The sequence below is a fragment of the Bison bison genome, unplaced genomic scaffold (assembly GCF_000754665.1).
Source record: "Bison bison bison isolate TAMUID 2011002044 unplaced genomic scaffold, Bison_UMD1.0 scf7180017847334, whole genome shotgun sequence".
Classification (NCBI taxonomy): Eukaryota; Metazoa; Chordata; class Mammalia; order Artiodactyla; family Bovidae; genus Bison; species Bison bison.
In genome coordinates, this window is record NW_011477907.1 from 8,960 (window position 1) to 12,570 (window position 3,611).

Sequence of the window (3,611 nt, forward strand, 5' to 3'; positions counted from 1 at the left end):
GGCTCTCCATCATACCCTCCAGCCCAGAAGGGGACACCCCTAAGGAATCACCTCCAGAAATCCTCTCGGGGGCCCCTTCTTTGGTATCCACTATGGGAGATGTGTGGCTCCCATGGGCAGAGGGTTCTGGATGTAACAGCCCTGTGGCTCTGGGTATAGAGGGTCAATTCAGTGGGGCTCCAGAGAAGGGGACGAGCAAGGACTCTGACTCTTTGCATGTGAGTAGGATGATATCTGGGGTGACTGGGTCCTCAGGTGCCACAGAAGCCCAGATGGAGTTTACCACTGAGTTGGCAGACAGGCTGATTTCTGTATCTGGCCAGGAGCCAGCTGCTCTGGTCCTGCAGGGGCGGCAAGATCTCTCCCTCCTTGGTCCCTTAGGGACTGAAGTCTGTCCTTCCAGCCTGGCCAGGCCCCATGTAAGCCCCCAGGATGAAGGGGGTTCAGGCCCAAGCCTTGAACCCCCAAAGAGGTCTCCTACCCTAGCAGACCCTGCAGAAAGCATGTGTGTATTGCCTCCCCAGCTCTGGGGACCCCTGACCCAGACTCTGGGGGTCCTAGCTGTGCTGGTGGTGGTCCCTGTGGCTCTGAACAATGGTATGTCCCTCCTGGTGCTTGCACTGTGCCTCTCTCTGGTCTGGTTCTTGTAGGAGCTGCTTGTGAGATGAGCAATAACAGGTTTCCCCTCTCTGGGGAGGGGCAGCCCCTGCACCACCCCCCCCCCAGAGGGTTCAGATGGGTTGTGTGGTCTGTTCAGTGAACAGTCCTTTGCTTCTGAGAATACTTGACTGGAGAGAGACCTCTTTGTCCCTCAGCTCTCCAGTGAGCACGGGGTTCCCTGTGGTGATACCAGTGGAGAGAAGTGGCATGCGGGGATGGTGTAAGAACTTGCAGAATGGAATTGGGCATGTCCTCCCCTCCCACCCCACCCTCAAGCCTGTATTTATTTTTGTATAATTCTCTGGTTGAGGGAGAGTGGTCATGAGCTGGTCTTGGGGCACAATTACCCAGAGATGTATTTATTAACAGCCAACCTGTGCAACCTGCTGGAGCTTTATTTTTAATTTAATTTATATAGAGTACCTATTATTATACGCCGCAATAGAACTCTATGAGAAACAATGTGTCTTGTTGTGCAGTGTTTTCCTCTTTGGGCCTAAATGTGCAGGGTGGCCACGTTCTGTGGAAGGACCATGGTGGAGAGTGGGTGGGGGTGGATGGGTGGGGTGGGATGTGGTCATACCTGCTGCTGCTGCTTCAATATGTCCTTGAGGATCTTTGCATCTCACCTATGGTACTAAAATGTAGTCTGGTGGTCTTGCGGGAGTGGGGGCAGATCCTTTGGTCTTTTCCACCTTCTGCCAGGGGTGGAGGAAGAATGGTGGCCACATGAGTGTTTGATGTCACACATATGACTCTATGACATGTGGCCAGCTGTGGATGAGGGGATATTGGTTGTGAATCAGCCACAAGGTTTTGAGGTTAGTGAAAAACAAAAACAGCCTTTGACACACAGGGAGAGCCCTCTGCCCTCAGGATTGGGATGGCCTCAGAAAGGACAGAGGACTTAATGTGTCATAGTTGAGTTGCTGTCCAAGACATTGCATTCTAACTCAAAACTGGAAACCCAGAATCTTTGAAAGGAAGGATAGATGTATATACTGCATGCAAATGAAAACCTCTATATAGCAAAATAAAACACCATAAATTTATTTACTTGCCTTCACAGCAAAACTTTATGTCATCTTTCTTTAGTCCTTCTCCTCCAGGGCTCCAATGCTTTTCTGAAACGGCCCCAATTGGATTTTTTTTGCCTAGCCACTTCAGCAAAAGTGCTGAAGACACTGATGATACTCACATTATGCTATTGACAGTCATCTCAGACCTAATCAGACTTAATTGATTGACAGTATTTGACACAGTGGGCCATCAACTCAACCTTGAAATCCTTTCTTCACTTGGTTTCCAGGATACCACACTCTTGTAAGTTTTCCTCTTTCCCCACTGGCCACTCTTCTAGAACAGTACCTGGCACATAGTAAGTGTTCAATAGATACATTTTGAAAGAAATAAGTGAACAAACAAATGTATGTGGGGAAATACAGAGACGTGGCTAGAGAACTTAGCTGATAATTCAGTGGTTACAGCTCATTTCAGCTCCACAAGTGTTGATGTGTGCTCTACTCTAGGACATAGAGGAAAGGGCCCATGGTCTAGTGGGAGAGACAGACACAGAGGGGGTTAGTACCACAGTGTGGTTAGAGCATTAGCAGCAATGGATCCAGTGAGCTGTGGGGGCCCTAGGACAGGTGCTCAGTCCAGTGTAGGGACTCTTAAAGCCTTCTTGGAGGATGTGGTGCCTGAGCTGCATTTTGAAAAACAAGAAATGGGAAGTCCCTGGCAGTTCAGTGGTTTGGTGCTTTCACTGCCACAGCCGAGGTTCCATCCCTGGTCAGGGAACTAAGATCCCATAAGCCGCTTGGCACACAAAAAAAACAAACAAAACTAACAACAACCCTCCTTCTCCCCTACAAAACAAGAAGGAATCCACCAGGTGATGAAGGGAAGAGAGGGTAGTCCCGTCAGAGGGAATAGCATTGCTGAGGTCAGGAAGTAGAAAACAGCTTGTTGTTCAGTTCGTAAGTTGTGTCTGACTCTTTGTGACCCCATGGACAGCAGCAGACCAGGATTACCTGTCTCTCACCATCTCTCAGAGTTTACCCAAGTTTCTCTGCCAAGAAAACAGCTGTGTGTGCTAAGTCACTTCAATCATGTCTGACTCTTTGTGACCCCATTGACTGTAGCCTGCCAGGCTCCTCTGACTATGAGATTTTCCAGGCAAGAAAACTGCAGTGGGCTGCCATTTCCTTCTCCAGGGGATCTTCCCAACCCAGGGATCAAACCTGTGTCTCTTGTGTTGGCAGGAGGATTCTTTCAACACACTCATATTTCACCTTTTAACGAGCACACTCATATTTCACCTTTTAATGAGGATACTCTGACTTTGTTAAGTATCAAAGTTTAGACATGTGCCCTTGGCCTTCCACTGATGTGATAATTTGCTCAGTGTCCAAAAAAGAAACTTTATGCCAATTGGGCTGAAAAACTAGGTAAAATGGACAAATCACTCGCAGACATATAATTTGCCAAAACTGACTCAGATGGCTTCAGTGGTGAAATGCTCTGAGGAATAATAATAATGTGTAATAATTACAATAATAATTCCAATTTTATAAAAGCAATTCTAGATTGTAGAAAAAGAGGGAGCATTTCTAATTCACTTTATGGGACTTATATAACCTTGATACTAAAACCTTCTGAGTAAAAAAAATATTAATGAGATATTAGAAAATAGATGTGGGACTTTACTGGTGGTTCAGTGGCTAAGACTCTGCACTCCCAACGCAGGGCCCCAGTAACTAGATCCCACATGCCGCAACTAAGACCTGAAGAAGACAAATAAAGAAATATTAAAAAAGAAAATAGATGTAAATGTTTTAAACTAAATGAAAACTTCCTGTCTTTGTTCAGGCTACTATAACAAAATAGTGTAGACTAGGTGGCTAATAGACAAAAACATTGATTTCTCATAGTTATGGAGGCTGGGAAAT

At 46.5% G+C, this 3,611-nt stretch overlaps 1 protein-coding gene across 1 annotated transcript; it reads left to right on the top strand.

The window, feature by feature from the left end:
- Positions 1 to 2: 2 nt before the first annotated feature.
- PPP1R3F (protein phosphatase 1, regulatory subunit 3F) lies at positions 3 to 1,123 on the top strand (the record flags this gene model as incomplete). Its single annotated transcript, XM_010842841.1, has 1 exon — positions 3 to 1,123. A coding segment is annotated over one exon (648 nt), but the record flags the coding sequence as incomplete, so codon positions are not given.
- Positions 1,124 to 3,611: the final 2,488 nt, after the last annotated feature.